Source organism: Colletes latitarsis, chromosome 4 (assembly GCF_051014445.1).
Source record: "Colletes latitarsis isolate SP2378_abdomen chromosome 4, iyColLati1, whole genome shotgun sequence".
NCBI lineage: Eukaryota > Metazoa > Arthropoda > Insecta > Hymenoptera > Colletidae > Colletes > Colletes latitarsis.
In genome coordinates this window covers 39,767,806-39,784,395 of record NC_135137.1, presented here as the reverse complement: position 1 = coordinate 39,784,395, position 16,590 = coordinate 39,767,806, and the positions used below count along the sequence as shown (strand labels likewise).

General features: G+C 48.7%; 1 protein-coding gene across 2 annotated transcripts in view; it reads left to right on the top strand.

Annotated features, from left to right (window-relative positions):
- Lilli (AF4/FMR2 family member lilliputian) overlaps nucleotides 1–16,590 on the top strand; it is a 146,882-nt gene that overhangs the window by 17,133 nt on the left and 113,159 nt on the right. The window contains exon 1 of one of the 2 annotated variants that reach the window (XM_076763489.1): nucleotides 13,549–14,864. The exons of the other annotated variant lie outside the window; for it this stretch is intronic. Within the exon in view, the coding sequence (XP_076619604.1) occupies nucleotides 14,851–14,864 (14 nt within the window). The 5' untranslated portion in view covers nucleotides 13,549–14,850. Of the gene's footprint in view, nucleotides 1–13,548; nucleotides 14,865–16,590 lie in introns of those variants that run through there. 2 annotated transcript variants of the gene reach the window in all.

Sequence of the window (16,590 nt, the reverse complement as noted above, 5' to 3'; positions counted from 1 at the left end):
CGCAATCCGATGTACGGCAACTCCGCTGCTTTTAGAGAATTCCGGCCGGCGCGAACCGAGTCAAGCGAGCGAAACTGCGACGGCATTTTTCGAATAGTTCTCTCTGCAGGAGCGCGACCGTTTCCACTCGTCCTTCTTCCTTCCTGTTTCTCTTTACTCAATTTTCGACTTCTTTCCCCTTACGAAACTTCCTTGTACTTGTACGGGAAAACGGTACAGGGCAAGCAGGAACGTTACATAAATAGTCGATGTTACGTTAATTATTCTCAAATTATTAGTAAGAAGATATTCTATTTTCCTGTAAGTCCAGCACACTTTTCGAACCTTGATATCTTATCAGAGAACCGTCGCTTCTAGCGTAGTGGCGATCGCATGGAAACCGTAAAAAATCAGATTCAAGGCCTCTCGACGGGAACGGAAGACCCGTTATTGCCTCGCATTTTACTCGCGTACGTTTCCTGATATCGATTAGTCGAATCGTCCGGATTTTTGGCGACAGAAGTTGTAACAACTTTTCCCTTTGGCGTTGTTTCTCCCCCGATTCGCGACCAGTTCTCACGCGTCGTTCTTACTTTGCGAAGTTTCTAGTCGCGTTAACGAGTCGGTTCGATAGCATCCCCCTAAAAACGATCGAGCTACCCTCGTTCGGCCGCGTGTCTCGAATTCTCGCGTGTCTCGGCTCGATCGAGAAGGGATTCGATTGAACCGTTGCATCCTTTGTCCGGTAAAAAGGATACGATCGATCGGGCTAGCCGCAATCTTTGTCGGGAACGGACTATGAAACCGAGCATTAGCGACGATTCCAGCAAGAAGAGAACGATTATTACACCGCGTTAATCTGCCTCCCTGTCTTCGCAATATTATTATTTCTCTCTTCTGCGTGTTCTTCGTGCCGAACGGCAGCGGCTGCATTACAGTTTCTTACCCAATGGCTGGCTCTGGTGATTACGCCATTACAATCGTGCCTCTCCGACGACCGCTTTTTCACCGTGCAATTAGCGACCGAAACGCTAAATGCAATCGCAGTAGCTGCATGAAATCCGCGCAATTTCACGATTCACCGATAGACAACGACGACAACGACACCGACGCGTTCAGATTTCTGCCACCCTCCTCCCGGCAATTTGTGTCTCCGGAATAACGACAGAACGCAATTACCGTTGATCGGTACTTTCCATTGAAATTGAAATTTTCCGACGATTATTCGCGAAAAACACCATTCCGTGAATAAGGAACCGAACTTCAAAATTCCCAGCCCACCATCGGATCATCCTTCGAAGACCATAACTCTGTCCGCGTTCGGTGTTTATGTTAAAAATCATTTCATCTTTTCGCAGAAATCCGAAAGGCGTTTTCGGTATCCCGAATCGTTTTTCCTTAAGGGTTACGCGACGCTGAGTGTTTCGATGACGTCAGGATCGCGTATGAGAGTTCCGTTAGATCTCTCCCGGCCACGAAGAGTGTGCTTCGACCTCTCGACGCATTGTTGGTCTCCAGCCTCCACGCGTATTCTGTTCACCTGCTTTTCAACGATCCACCAACGCTCGCGTCTTTCGTTTATTTGCTTTTCGTTCCCGATCTTGTTATTCGCCGTGCACTTGTCTCGTCGAACCTGTGTCGAAGGATAAACGGAAATTTCGACAAATCGATCGAAGCGTATTCCTTAAAAAATCGAATCACTGTCGCCGGCTTAGTTAACTCATCTTCCTAATTATTGCTCTCGAACGAACGACCAAAATTTCTTTTTAACGGATTCACCTCTTTTGTTAACATTCTATACGCAGAACGGGTCGTTGGCGAGTCCTCGAATCGACTGGCGGACGAATCGGGTCAAGTACAATAAACGTCACTTTTGTTACTCCTATCGTTACGTTTCGCGCGTGTTTCTCGTTTCGTAATACCCGTTGCACGGAATCCGTGGCTGGTCGAAACGAATTATCCTCGTGGTTCGTTTCCATCGGGCGAAACGCGGCGTCGACACCGAGCTGATAACGGCCGGCAGGTTTTCGTTCGTTTGCCCGACCTTATCTTCGCCCCGCTGCTCGGACAAGTTTTCTTATCGTCGTACGTTATTTCCATAGACAAGCTCGATAGGTCTGATCGGTAAATTCTGACGTGCCTTCAGAGGAGCGTGCTCGCCGGCACGTTAACGAGCGACACCGGGCCACTTCGCAGGCGCTTAAATATTTCCGTCACGTAACGCGAACGCGAGAGAAATTGTAGATTATCGTGCATTTGGCGGATAATTCGTTGCCAGCCGCAGGTGGGTTGCATCACGTCGACGATCCTGATCGCGCAGGACAACATTCGCGTGGCCAGTATTTCGCGCACGCCTGTTACACCGTCGTCATGGTGACTCGATCTCGTTTCACGTTCGTCGAACAATATGTTTCGAACAGCGGCAAAATTTCATTTGCCGTGCGTTTCGTAATCGATGGGAACTTCAGGTCTCCTCCGGGCGAACGCGCTAATTGCAACTATAGGTACAACGAGTGTCCCGTAAGGAATTTGTCTACGTTCTGGTTACACGCACGTTGGCGCCCGGAGGCCTCCTGTTATCAATCAACCCCCTAAGTGCGTCTATCTCGTCGCTAATACGTCCCCTTGTATCGAGTCGGCGATCACACGGGTGGCTAAACTCTTATTTGTCGCGGTGGAATTGCTCTTATTGCCCGATGAATATTTATGCCCCGTTTATCGAAGCTTTATCATCGTTGTCCAGCGTCGAATTTACGTTTAAACGGATACGTCGCGTAGGCGTGTGTTAGACCAGTGTCGGCCGGATCGAGAAAGTCTGGTCGCCGTCGAGGGAAGGAAAAGGAGAGTAGGCGACGAAACAATTGGTAAAAGAGAAGGAAACGGCGGGGGAGGGAAGGGGACAGAACGCGAAGGATGTGATTTGATAACACAGCATCGATCCAGGCTCTCAGGATGCTTCCACCCTTCTCCGTCTCCGTTCCTCCTCGCTCCCTTTTCATTTCGCCTTGCTCTCGCGTTCCCTGCTACCCCTCGTGTTCCCCGTTTCTGCGATTCCCGTGCCGCAAACGAGCAGAACTGTAAATACCGTTGACGTTGTAGGCGTCGTCGGTCGTCTCGCTCGATCCACAGGATCAGACGGCGGGCAGGATGCTCCCCTCCGCGACTAATCCTCGATAAATTCCTCGTTGGGTTATTTCGGACGCCCGGGCTCCCCGAAAGTATCCGAACTTCGCGATGGGGATACCGTAGGTGGTTTACTGGCCATCTGCGGGACGAGATACGTGAGCTTTTATTTTTTTCTTCTTACGGCTGGGATCCTGGCGAGAGATCCTTCGCGCGGAAACAATGGAAGATCGCTTTATTATCGTGGGAGTCGAAAACTTTTGCCACAGACGACTTACACGAGTAAACCTTTCACCCAATGTATTTTTTCGGCCCATTTTTTGGGGGTCTCGAGACCCCAATACGTTACGATGTTTCAAACATACGCATGAAATTCAAGTGAAACATTCCTGGTCAAACGTGAGATTTCGGGGGTATGTCTATTGACCAATAATTCTTTTAGAACGATTTGAAATTTTTCAATTTCGCCGAAAGAATTAAAAAACATAAGGTGAAAGGTCTATTCGTATACCTCGTCTGTGCTTTTGCCACCACGAAGAGTTACAACTTCGAGGTTTTGTGTAATGAATTTGTTAGTCAATTCAATGTTTTAAGGCGCCACAGGCAGGCAAATCGAGCGTCGATCATCGGTGACCCCCAACGGCACTCGACGCGTTAATAATTTAATATCTGCCAAGTTTCCGACTGTCTTTGCTCGTTAACACCGCTGACCCTGGAAGAGTTGTTTCAGACTCTGGCAGGAAAATTCCATACGGAACTCTTTTTCTAGCACCCCTTTGCCGTGCCATTAGAGTTTAGCGTATCTCTGTACCTGTTATTCAGGGTCCAAAACTCCCTTCGACGGTGTCATGTTCTGCAGGGATAGGGGTTGCTTAAAATACTCGCCCTAATAGAGTTAAATTATCAACGGTTTGGGGCAAGTTGCGTTAGAAACGGAATGCGAATAGAGTACGTGGCGACAAGTGGCTTGGCCAGTGAACCTCGACTTGCTCGAAAACTACCGCCCGGCTCCAAAGCCACGAATTAGAAGTTACGAGGGTACTTTGAGATCATCTGCACTCGAACTACGAAATTAGCAAACCGACCTGCGGTAGAGTTACCGGAAAACGTCGAGCCCCATTAGCTACGATTTTCTTTCACGAACGTATGCACCGTTTTGCATATTAGGTCAGCCCTCAAGTTCTTAACTAAACCGACTTGGATAAAATTCATAGCTTGGTAGAAAAAAGACAAAATTGTGACTGTACAAATATTGTTGGAGATCACCAGTGACCACCACGAGCAGAGTATTAGTTCTGACCGTAGCGAGCGAAATTCGGGTAGCAGAATTTTGTTTGGCAATGGTAGAGGGAAACTGAAATCTCTGTTGCCCCCTACCCCTTCCATCCACTAATATTTGTCTTCTCGTCTAACCGAAATTGCATCCCGAACGCATCGCTTTCGTAAGTACTTCCTTCGACCGTGATGCGCTTGCACGAGGTCAGTTACCAGCTGTCGGTAAACTCCGCCGTAAACAAACGAGAAAGGACCGTCGAACGTTAAAGATACCAGCGCCTATTCGAATCGTTCAGTCGGTCGTTGAAAACATCGTCGATCCCCGTTGAATCTCGATCGCCTTCGGTTAGCGACGAATAATCGTTTTCGTATGGACAGTTTCTTTGCTCGTTCGATAACTGCGACCTCTCGGACCTATCTTGCTCTTCGCTTTCTCTTTTTTTTTTTCTCCGTTAACTTCCCAATCAATTGTCGAGCGTTGCGTAACGAACGGTTGACACATCGTGCGGCTCGTAATCGCGGGGAATATCTTTGAAAAAAGCGTCCGCTGTCGAGACGATTGTTAAGCACGAGACGTATCGTTCTCGTTACAGCGTAGTCGCGATCTATCGCCTCTTGGTCGGCTTCTTTGTCGCTCTTGCATCGCGTGGGCTCGACGAAGCAGCCTTCGTCGCTGTTCTTCTCGCGTGGAAGGGGCGTTTCTCAGAATTTCATTCTTCGAGAAATTTTATTCAAACAATAGAGATCAATCCAGATCAATGCATAGGTTCTCGTTCGAAATTTGTATCCAGATAAGAGCTCCGTCTATTTCTGGTCTCCAGCAGGTTGTCTCGGACCGTGTGAATCCCCGTGGAAATGGCGCGCGCAGCAGTCGAGAGCGAGGGTCTCGAACGAGATTTTCGGAAGGCACGTAAATAACGCGCATACCGGCACCGGGAGCAAAGGTCCCGGCCACGACAGATCGACGAATCGATTTCTCTGCGGCAGAGTCGTTCCACTGGCGCACAGTGGCCCGGAAACCGACGTTTCGTGCCCAAAATCCAATCATTCAACCGTAATAACCAACGAAAATTTTCTTTCTACGAAACGACAACCTTCCCAAGCTTCGAGATCTATATACTTCGTCGAACGAGAAGAGAAATTCGTTAATTTTCACAGTTGGAAACAATCGACGCGGAGATATTTTTAATTTCGGCGAGGAGATATCGGTTTCCAGAGCAGCGCGAAGCGTCGACGGTTCCTGTCCGCTCGTTCCCTCTCACGGACGAAAGCAACCCGGGGAAAGAAAGATCGAGACGAACGGAACACGGTGTTCCTTCTTTCTCTCGCGGTAGAAGGTAAATGAGTGTGCTCTCGAGAGGAGAGAAACGCTCGCTCGCGTTATCCGCCCGTTCGCCTCTCTCGAGCGTTTCGATACGCGCGGTATAAGTATGCACCGATATATATTTAGCGCGCGCGGCATTTCTCGACCCACATACTCATCGGGAGGCAGAATGTCTCGTATGCGTGGGGTCATCCCACCGTTCACCGCGACAAAAACGTCGCTTGCTTTTTATTCTTTTTTTCCCCCCCTCGTGTTCCCTTTTTCCTCGTCTTGTGCGCTGTCGTTTTCGGCGTCAACGGATCTCGAGAAAGGCTCGTCGCGTCCTCGGCCTCCGAAAGGTTCCATTTGCTAGATTTCTTACTCAGAGCGCGTACTTATATTTTTAAACGTTCGGACGTTCGGTGTTTGTCCAGCGAGCAAAGAATCGCGTTCGACGAGAGGAGCTATGACTCATTGTCGATGGACTAGGGGTGCAGTTTGGTCTACGTCGGTGCATTATCGTCGCGCGACTCCCTTGATTCGTTTTGTGCATCTGTGCGTGACCGTGCTCTGACTGGGAAATCGATAAGATCGTTGAAAGTTGAGCGTCGCGAGGGACCGCGGTGGCATTTTTTCCTCGCCCGAGTCGTTGTCGATCCTCCGGCATTGTCCAACAGGAGGGAAAAAGGCCAGAAAAGATCGAGGAAAAAGAACGCAAACCTCGCGAGAATCGTTACAATGCGGATGACGTGAAACGAGCGTGCAAACCGTAAGAGCACGCTTCATAAATTCATGTCGGTGGTTCCGGCCAAGGTACTCGATGTAGCTCCTTTAATTGGTTTCCTACGCATCTGGTCTTGTAGCGGCGGCAACAAACCGGTATCAAAGATTTATCGATGAATCGGTTCGAGTCGAAGCGTTAAAGCTTCAAAGGCGCACCACCGCTGGCTCGCGAAGATTAAATTGATTCTCCGGGATGGGACTTCTCCGGGGTTAGAAGCAACAGCTCTCGAATTATTCGCGCGATCGGTAACGGTCGATTTTGTCGACGGAACGATTTCCCGCGCAAACAGGACTGTTTTGTAGGCTCGCGGTGGCCGTGTAATTCGCGCGATCGTCGATAAATCATATTAAACGGACCAATCGCCGTTGTTCGATGCATTTTATCGGATCGATATGGTCTCGTTGGCACGCGTTCCAGCCACGCAAATAAATGTCCCTTTATTAATTGCAAATTATACGTATAATATTTCCTCGGACGTCGTGGTAATCCCCCGACGCAACGTTTATATTTCCACCTGTGTTCACTTTCCTCGCCATTGTGGTCGAACTCGATCGACGCTGATCCGACGGAATAGGTCCGTTAATGGACTCTTCGTGTACCGCGGCCGACGCCGATAATCTACAGGGCGTTTGGAAAGAAAGTGCTCAAGAATCATCGAGCGTAGAGAATTTGTTTTCCGACGATAGAAAAATATTCGAGTGATAGGAAAGAAACGTAATCCAAGGTTTCAGTCTGTATTGTGCGGTCTTATAATTAAACGATGCCGGTATTGTCTCTTTTACCGTGACTTTATACTCGCTCGACTCGATTCGCGTGTCTGCCACTTCCGCCTTTAGTTTGTAACGCATGGCGGGTAGAGGTCGCGGATTACACTTGTCACGTGATTCAGAGTTACACGGATGATGTAACGGAAAGAAGCAACGCAGAGTGTGGGCTGGAACGCGTTACAATCTTTAAAAAAAGAGTCCGTATCGTCGGAGGTTGAGGGTGATCGATTTGACGCGGAACGATCTACGGCGCTACCTGTTGAAATAATCGCAAGATACGGATAGATCCCATGTCCGGGTAGACGTTTATAGCTCCTTGGGATAGATAGAATTACGTTTCGTCGATGCGGAACATCGATACAGTGGAAGCAAATCGTCCGTACGCGCGACAAACTAATTCGCCTCGTCCAAGAATAACGACCCGGGTTGGTAATAACGGAGGTAACAGCGCGGCGAGCTAATCGCAGTAATCTCTGATAAGTTGTAGTTTGGTATCAACTGGTTCGTAACGCTCGGTCCATTAATATCAACGATATCTAGGTTGGCGGAAGGCGGTAGGTGATAGAACGGAAAGTAGACGTCGGTGAATTATGGTGTACGGTGTACGGTCGCTATAAAATTCACCGCGCGCGATTGTGAGATATTTCCGACTCCGCGACGAGCCCTTTTCTATCGCGATATCATCGATACGGGACGAAATTGCCTAGACCGTTGCAAGACGCGACATGGATCGGTAAATTAATACTCTTGAAGTAATACGTCCGAGCGATCTAATCGACGCTGGAGATCTCGATAATCCCTGTCGAGCCGCCCGGAGCGACCCGTCGTTGTGCAAATATGGAAGATGCTCGAGCCTCTATTTATTTATTTAGACGAAGCACCGAATTAACCCGATGATACAACGATCGAGACAGTAACGATTTACGGACGCCTAATGCATACGTGGTGACGCTAAGCGCCGAGAGGATTTGTTTGCTGCGTTACTAATACGGAAACACTCTCATTTGTAACAAGTACGATAACTTGCAGCTTGAGGGTTGGAAAATATCGCGGTTGGTGTCGCGCGTCTGAAAATTCTTGGATAAATCGCGCTCGCGGGCATCGTGGATATTCGATCGGGCAAATCCGTAAGAAATCACGGTTTAGCGATCGAGTGCCACGCGCCTCCCACTCTCGGGGGCTCTTTGACGAGGTTGCTCCATTAATTTGTCCGTTACGCGTAGTGGAGTAATATCGATAGCATCTGGACGCGCGAGGGTGGGTTAGCGGTTAGGGTGGTTGAGAGCGGTTTGGAAGGAGTGGACGAGGTGCGGATTCATGGGTTACGCTGCTCGGGTTCTGACGTCACGTCGCTTGTACGCAAATTTACTACTACCAGCAGCGGCGTTACTACTTCTACTATTACTACCACTGTTCCAATGACTACCACCACCGGTCGCAACCGCGTCGCGCCGCTACAGTGGGGGTTGTGTTTACGACACCCACACACCGGTATGACGTGCACACGTGTCGCGATCGTGTGTGCTACCACTACGTTGGTCGGTGTTTGCGTCACTCGGCCGTTCCGTTACCACCACCGGTGTGACTGCACACCATCGGACTGCCACCACCACCGCCACAGGGTCCCCATCGGTGCGCGAGGTTCGGCCGTGTACCACGTTGCATTACGGCAGCTCCGTTTACCACCACAAAGTCCTCGACAGACAGTGCACGCGCGTACCGCGTGCTACAGACAGAGAAAAACTTTTCTTTCTTTTCGTCTTCCAACGCGCTCGTTCCACCACCCCCTTGGTACTCCTCCTCGTGCTCTCTCTCTGTCGCGCTCGGGCAGGTGCTCGCCGAATTACCGCAGAACCGTCGCAGGAGAGAATAAGAGGAACAGAGAGAAGGTGAAACGGAGACAGAGCGATAGAGAGAAAGCGGCAACGAGAGAGCCGATACCTAATCCTCCCTTCGTTGGCCCACCCTCGGCAGGAAATCAATAGAGAGGGACTCGCTCTATCCCTCCCTCCTTTCCCTGTCCCTCTTTCTTTCCGTCCCTGTTTCCGTCTCGGTGTTCTTTCTTTTTCGCGTTCGCTGTCCCTCTTCCTACCGGCGCGCCGCTTTGCTCTCGCAGAAGTTTAGAAACAGACGGGGCTCCTGTTTGCAACCCCCCGAGTCCTTCGTCTCGTTCCCGCCCCCGCGCGCCCCAACGACACGAAGCGACGATCGGCTGGTAATCCTGCGAGAAACCGACCGATCCTCGGTGCTTCGCGGCCTCCCCTTTTTTTTTTTTTGTTCTTCGCGACGAGACACGGGTCCGAGAGCTCGCGCTGGTCCATTAATTCGAACATAGCCGGTCGATAACGCGAACTTTGTTGCTCTCTGCACGAGTTATCGATATCGCGGGATTAAACGCGAAGGGAAAAAAGAGGCCGACGGGGGGGTCCTTTAAAGCGATCCAGGTAGCTTTCCTCGATGAGGAGAGGTCGAGTTACACACCTAGGCTTCGCCTCGCGAGCCCTTTAAACCGAAACAACTGCGTGGTGGCCGACCGTGGATCGATGTCCGAGGGAAAACGTGCCGTCCCGCTGGTTTTCGTCGCGTCGTTCGATTCGTCTCCTTGAAAGAAATCGTCGGCCGCTTCGGTAGCCTTGAAAAGCACGAGGATCGCGGCCACGCGAAATAACGGCCGTCGAGGAACCGACACGTCGTCGTGGACCGTCGCTCGAACTCTTGAGAAGCAAAGGTCAGGAATGTCCTACGTGGGAGGTTGAACATATCGGGATTTGGTTTTTATCGAGCCGTGCGTCGATGCGACTACACAGGCACTGAAAGCCCCGAGATGCGCGACAATGGGCGGCGCGTCCGCGTGACGTAGCGGAAGTCGTGCGTCACCGATGACGTAGCAACGTCGAAAGAGGAGGAACGTCCGCAAGAGGCCATCGACAAGGACTTGTTGCACGTCCTTTTCTGCGTGTGTTCCGGTATCTCTTGATCCTGTTGTCGAACGTCAATCGAACCCTGAATAGGGACCGGTCGGCCGCGTTTACGTGCGTTTTGTTCCCAGCGAAATAGACGAGTAATTAGGCGGAAAACATTCTTTGTTTTCAAGTATATCTATCCGAAATATTGTATTACACATTTCAAGGGGGCGTTTTACGTAGGATTTTAAATAATTTTTGTCGTTGAAATTTATGAAATATAGCGTGGAACTACTTCTGGAATGTAGGATTATATTTTGAAATGAAAACAGTAGTCTGGCTTGCAAAGATTCGTTTATTTCGTTCCTTGGATCATTTACATTAGGGGTTGACGAAGTTGAAGGTTGGCTGATGGGAAACACGCGTCCGTAGCATCAGAAATAGGGCACATAGTTGACAGTGTTAAACAGATTAATACTTCGCGTGAATATTAGATCGATCGTAGAGCGTTCCCTAGCGTGATGTATTGCGGTGATTCGGTGCGAGATTCATTTCGAATTCTGTTTTCATAAAATCAATTAACCATTTACGAATCTGCATATCGCTCGTTTAGCAATGCAATCAAACCACAGCGGATCGTTAGGAAATCTTTAAACGCGACGAGTTGAGAAACCAACGACTAATAAGACGACTTACATTTGTTTTTTTACTCGGAGAACTAATTTCCTTGATGCTTAACAAATTCTTTCAGGGGGAAAATGTCTCTCCTTTTCATCATAGAACGAAAGCAAGTTTCTACTTTTCCGAGAGAAATGCTTCGAAAAATGTTTCCCGAGTCAAATTGCGATTTCGGCCAAGACGAAAGCAAAGTAGCATAGACTTGTTGCGCGCCCTTTTGTGCATGCGTTCCCTGGTATCTCTTCTGTTGCCGAGCTAAGTCGTAGGAGGTAATTCTTTTTGCAATTCGAACTGTCGTGTCTTTTTTATTCTTTCAATTCGACGGTGGTCTTCGCGCAAGACGAAGCAAGGTAGCATAGACTTGTTGCGCGTTCTTTCGCGCGTGTCTCGCTGTCTTTTGACCCTATTGCCAAACCAGCAGAACGAACGTAAGCTCATTTTCAATTAGAACCTCGATCGAAATGCCGCCTCGACTCCGTTGTACTTTTTTCCCGCGCCGGAAGAGTTTCTCGACTTGATAGCTTTTTCCAGTTATTGCACTGCATCGATATGTATTGATTAATTACGTAATAAAACAATTCTGAAAGTAGCACGCGTTGTAAGCTATTCTAACGCCTCTAATTATATTTTATTTGGTGGAACGGTGGAAGCAATCGTGTTAACAATCTCTAATCTCGGCTTAAAACGTAACAAAGCAGGGTCGACTCGTGGGACGTCCTTTTTCTCTGTACTTCTCGACGTCTCTCTCTATCTCGTTAAACTAACCCAACTACAACTAGTAATTGCCACTCTAAAAGCAAGGTGTTGCTCTTACGCATTCGCCGTTAGAGAAGCTTTCCCACCTGGACTCGAACTGCGCGCAAGATGGAGCAAAGTAGCATAGACTTGTTGCATATCCATTCGCGCATGTGTGTCTCAAGTCTGTCGCTGTAGGCCGGAGAAACGGGGAAAGTTCGTCTGTGTTTTACTGCACGAGATCGTAAATCCTTGTTGATCGATTCTATGGATGGTAGACGCGCGAGAACTCTCCGCACAACATATTATATAACATGATCTAGAAAATCTGTTTTCGTTGCTCTCTGTGCCTTGTGAAAAATCGTACAAACTTCTTTAAAATATTCAGTTAGAATGGCGATGGGGCGTGAGTTAAAAAAGCTCGGCTGCCGCCTCGATCGAACAGCTGTTTCTTCGCCTAATCGAGGCTTCCCTGTCGCAGCAACGGACTGCTCCCGGATATCTCGAACGAGTCGATTCTGTTGGCCTGTAAATTAGTAATTTGCTGCTCGACTCGGAGGAACCGTGATGTCCGTCGCAATTTCATTTGCATAATCCTCCCTTTTTATTTTCTCGTCGACAAGGGGACAGGGAAAAGTCGCGCTATCGCGGCAGGAAATCTTTCTAAGCAGCTTCGAAAGTAATTTCTGCTCCGGGTCGAACGCGTGGATACTATGAATATTTGTATCGAAACGTGCGCGGCCAAGAATTGATGGAAACGTCCGCGATAGTACCGGTAATCTTGATAAGGATAATTTTGTGGAATATTGATCCACGCAAAATATAAAGTTTAGTTCGATTCACTTTTTAAGTCACGGATCAAACGTAAGACGTGTAGCTAGTCATGATTAGTTACGCTGTAAATCGCCGAGTTAATTAATGGTTGGGTCTCGGTAGAAATTTATATGCTCGTCGTTGTTTTTGCTCGTGTTGCATTTGATTCGTCGTTTATAGAGTAACGTTACCCGCCGTCGAACGCAATAATTTTCGACATGCTACTTACGATCAGATATACACCTACTTTCCGCCGCGAAACAGGACTAGACCGCAATGTTGGTGTTTCCTGTTTTTCTGCTCCTATGCGGTCGCGAAGTATTTCCTGTGTGGTCAGAATCCTGTAATCAGAATTTCGATGCTTCGAACGAGGCGTGCGCGGCGCGCGCGCGCGCGCGCTAGTAGTTAATAATAGACCAACTTTTTGCTTGAAATTAATGAACGCAATCTTATCGCGAAGCATTATTCGAAACGTCGAGAAAGACATTGCCTCGCTTATAGGTTGTGTGTGCACGCATTAGCAGCGGTGCAGCAAGTTTTTCTCGACTGGATTCAGCTTCGGACGCGAACGTGAGCGTGGAAACACGAATACTTAGGCGGTGTTTAATAAATAACGTCATTCCTTCGATAGATTACTTTCTGTGTACATGGAAATTAAATTCTATTTCGACTCTTTTTATAGCGTGTACACCGTTCGTGGTCGAGGAAGATAGACTATATGTATATTAATGCCACGCGAAGTCATACGATTTCATTCGATATTCGAGGAAACGCGAGCCTGCATATTTCAGTTTGTTTCATTTGTGTTGGAATATGTCCAAAACGATCACCACGTTAGTATATTTCTGCGTTAAATAGCATGCGTTAATGTAAACGAATGCACGAGGTTCGACATAAAATTGTGTAATTCGATATCTGTATAGTTAAGTAACGACACGATGCGATAACGATTATTATTTATTATCCGGTGGGGTAATATTTCCCGACGCAGCTTTCGTCGCGCAAAGTTGCACGATTGAAAATTTAAATAGCCTATCGAGTGGCGTTCCTTTTTTCGGTCGATCTTCAAAGGCACGTAATGCCATTAATATTTCATGTATTTAATCGAGTTACCCTTCCGCGTGACTTTGATACGTGTTCTTCGACAAACGCGAATGTCGTTGGTTGTTAGGTTAGCGCGATAGAAAGTTTTGGAAAAGGCATTTCGTCTCGCTTCGGTCGACTAAAATTCGTCGTCGAACGAAGAGCGGTCGACTTGCGTGCATTTCGGTCCGTCGATAAGTACATACGCTGTACCGTGGTTCGGTAACTAAAAGTCCCGAGAGATGGCGCGTACGTAACAGGTGCACTCGACCAATCGGCGTGCGCGCAATCCCCCTTGTCCATCCACCGATTGGCGCTCTAGCGGTGTCACGAACAGCGATCGCAATATGGCTTCCGCCACCGCCAGCAAGTGAGAGTACCTCCGAAGGTGACATCGGAACATGGTGGAATATTTAAGGATGCGCGAGGCGTCGCGCGTGTGAAAACGAGCAGCGTGTCCTTGCGCGAGTCTCGCGTCGCGTTGCCCAGTGTTGAAATAACGGTGCGTACGTTCGACGAAACAAAACATTTCCGAGAGCGAGAGAACTGTGTTCTGTCTCGGCGGAGAGAGACAAATTGCACGCACGGGCCACGAGTCGGAGAAGGATAGAGTGACACAGTGATACACCAGTTCGTCAGGTTGAAGGTTCGTGACACGAATGTGTATCGTCGGGAAAAGTGGAGGAGTCCGTGTCGTTTGGAGTTTCTAACGATCCGTCGATGCTCGTTACGCGACAGTTGCGATCGAAAAAAGGGGAGTACCGAATCTTTCGATAGTTCGGCGCGGTGCGCGCGACTCGTACACGTCGTAAGCGTGGTTCTGTCGGTGTGCGTTATGTCCCGTGCACGCTGTGTCGTCCCGATACGCGTGTGAGTGCGTACGTGTGATCTCTCGGTGTTGGAAATTGAAAGAGGATAGACAGACGGCGAGCGACGAGAGGAAGAATGAGAAAAAGAGTACAGTGGCACGGGGTGTACATCGACGAGCACGACGACGACGTAACGGAGAGAAGAAGAGGCAAAAGAGCGAGCGAGTGAGCGAGGCGACGTTGCCAGAGTTTTCCTTCTCGCGTTCCCTACTGTACAGCACGTCCCTTCGTGGCTGGTACGCGAGAAAGACCGACACGGAGAATCTAATGCGACAAGGAGCGAGAGAAAAGTAGCGTGCCAAAGAGCCAACGCGCAGAGACATTGGACTGAGAGAGACACCGATATAACCGAGAGCGGCGTGAGTCGCGCGAAAACGATCTAGGGAATTTTTGCGTCCGATCGACAGATTGGTCGATTTCGATCCGAGTCGTCTCTTTCCTCGTGCCCATTAGACGCGATTCGTGGATGCCATGAGACGACTGCCGATGACGTATGGACGAGACACGTGACACGCCGAGTTAGGCCGATCGACAAGCCATGAAGAAGCCACGGTGAGTTTTTCAAATTTTTCTTCGTCGTTCGCACGATGCTTTTTATCGAGGTTCGTCGCCAGGACGACCAACCCTCGATCTTACGATTTCTTTCGCCGACGATCGACCGACGCTCGACTCGGTTCGAAACGGCCGTCCATCGTTATTCCGTTTCATTAGGGAGTACAGGGTGCGTGTCGTGAAAGTGGCACGTTTAACGCTGTGCGACGTCGTTCGCCATAAATAGGGGTTGCACCGATCGGTGGGTGTCAGTGAATTTCCTGTTGGACGGGGGATTTGGATTCGCGGCTACGTCACTGAATGCAGAAGCGGGTACACGTCGTGGTGGTAAAATGACGCGATTATGGGGGGATGAGTCAGAAGATTGACGCCTTGTTTATCGATCTCGACGGTGGTTGATGCTCGTGTTACGGTATCAATATCGCCTATAGTTTTCTTTGTAGCTCTTTGCTGCTAAATGTTTTTTCGGTCGAAGTACTCGAACGATCGGATAGCTCGTGCAACTTTTGCGCCATACAATTTTTAACCCAACGCATAGTTTACGAGTTATTCGACGCGATCCTGTTAAGTGGCTGACCCTCTACATTAAACCCACCTATCTTGTCGAAGCTCTGCTCGATTTATACTCTCGGTTACGGTGTAAACCCCATCGTCATCACACTGCACCTACCACCCTTAACGATACTAGCTTCGTACACAGTTTTCGACAGCCATTCCGATGCATGCATTCTTCGAATCTTTACAAGTAGATTCTGTTATCTTTCAATAAATTACTTTTACACTTATTACGCGTAAAACAGATGTACGTTTCGATAGATACGTTTGTACGAGAGTTATCGAGATTCTCGAGACGCGTCGAACAAAATCCTTTGCTTACGTGACGTTATATCGTACGATTTGCGAAATATGGAATGTTCCGTGGAACCGACCACGTAATAATTTCGCGCTTTATCGGAGTCACGATGCATCGTGGGATTGACTCTGATAAATTCACGGACGATTCCATCTTCCGACGGTGATGGCTATTTTTAGCGGAGCATCTAGTCCTACTTAATTTATCTCTACGCTATTGTTAGAAATCGCTCGGTGGACCGAGCGATAAGTACGTACAATAAATAATATCTGGAATCGGATCCACGTCGAGACATTTCGCGAGGGAGGGTAGTGTTTTCCAATGAACTGACCACAAAAAGACACTCCCATCGTCGCCTTTCCTTTCGTAAGAAATATTATATCGTACCAGAGATTTCATTTTCCGAAAAATTATGGTCGTACAAATCGTACGTTTCGTAGATCGTTAAAGTGTCGGAGGTACCAAGTACAAGGTCTATATTTATTAGGTCGCGGGTTAGAAAAATTTGGTCGATCGGTATCGGTCGCGTCGATTCGGGTCAGAGAAATGATCGCGCTGGTTGTTGGTAGTCGATCGAATCGTGTCAGGAATCGCGTTGGCGAGCCAAGAAGCGGTAGGAAGGCGAGACGAAAGAAACGCGTCGTTCCTCCTCCTCGGGATGGCGTCGCGGCGCGAAGCGTCGACGGGAGGAGACGAAGCACGACGCGAGGAATTCGAGACTCGAAGTCGAGAAGCGAGGAGAACGCTCCAAATACTTGATCCTCGTCGTCGACGATCCGACTGTCAGACTGGGTTGCGTAGGTTGCTAAATTACGAAGGGAACGAGGGAGAGAATACGAATTAGACGAAGAAAATCGCGGACAGAACACGTCT